The 594-nt window shown below is 53.4% G+C and overlaps 1 protein-coding gene across 1 annotated transcript in view; it reads left to right on the top strand.

The window, feature by feature from the left end:
* The window catches only part of f13a1b (coagulation factor XIII, A1 polypeptide b), a 23,016-nt gene extending 22,794 nt beyond the window's left edge, over positions 1–222 (top strand). Inside the window, exon 15 of the mRNA XM_084451777.1 lies at positions 1–222. This exon is cut by the window's left edge and continues 72 nt beyond it. Coding sequence (XP_084307903.1) covers positions 1–70 — 70 coding nt within the window. The 3' untranslated portion in view covers positions 71–222.
* Positions 223–594: the final 372 nt, after the last annotated feature.

Here is a 594-nt window from a genome sequence, read left to right as displayed (position 1 = left end):
GATGGCCAGCCTGGACTGCGCCGCCCTCCGACAGGTCTACGGCCAGGTCCAGCTCACCGTCCAGCCCTGAGGACGAGGACCACACAACCGCTGTCCTCTCATCCGACCGGATGGAGATTCTCTCACTCTGTCCTCAGACACACCCCAACACACGCGCGCGCACACACACATATCTATATCCATATTGCCTGAGATGGATAGCTTATGCAACAGTAGGCCTGGTTTGAGGACATTGTTACTGTTTTACAACTTTGTAAGAAAAAAGCTTTGATTACTCAAATTAAACATATACCCTGTGTATAATTGCGTATGCTTGTTTATTATTGCATTATGACAGCACATAACCCCTACACTCATCCGCCTTCACTGGCTCCCCATCAAATCCCGCATCACCTATAAAAACCCTCCTCATCACTTACAAGTCCCTCCATGCTCTCGCACCTCAGTACCTCACCGACCTCCTCCACCCCTACACTCAGTCACGGTCCCTGCGATCCTCAGACACCGGTCAGCTCTCCGTCCCCCGAACCAGACAGCGGGACCTTTGGGGACAGAGCTTTCAGCGTGGCAGCTCCCACCCTCTGGGACGCCCTC

The sequence above is a fragment of the Borostomias antarcticus genome (assembly GCF_949987555.1).
Source record: "Borostomias antarcticus genome assembly, chromosome: 17".
NCBI classification, from domain to species: Eukaryota; Metazoa; Chordata; class Actinopteri; order Stomiiformes; family Stomiidae; genus Borostomias; species Borostomias antarcticus.
The sequence above is the reverse complement of the archived record's forward strand: the minus strand, read 5'-3'. Positions and strand labels throughout refer to the sequence as shown.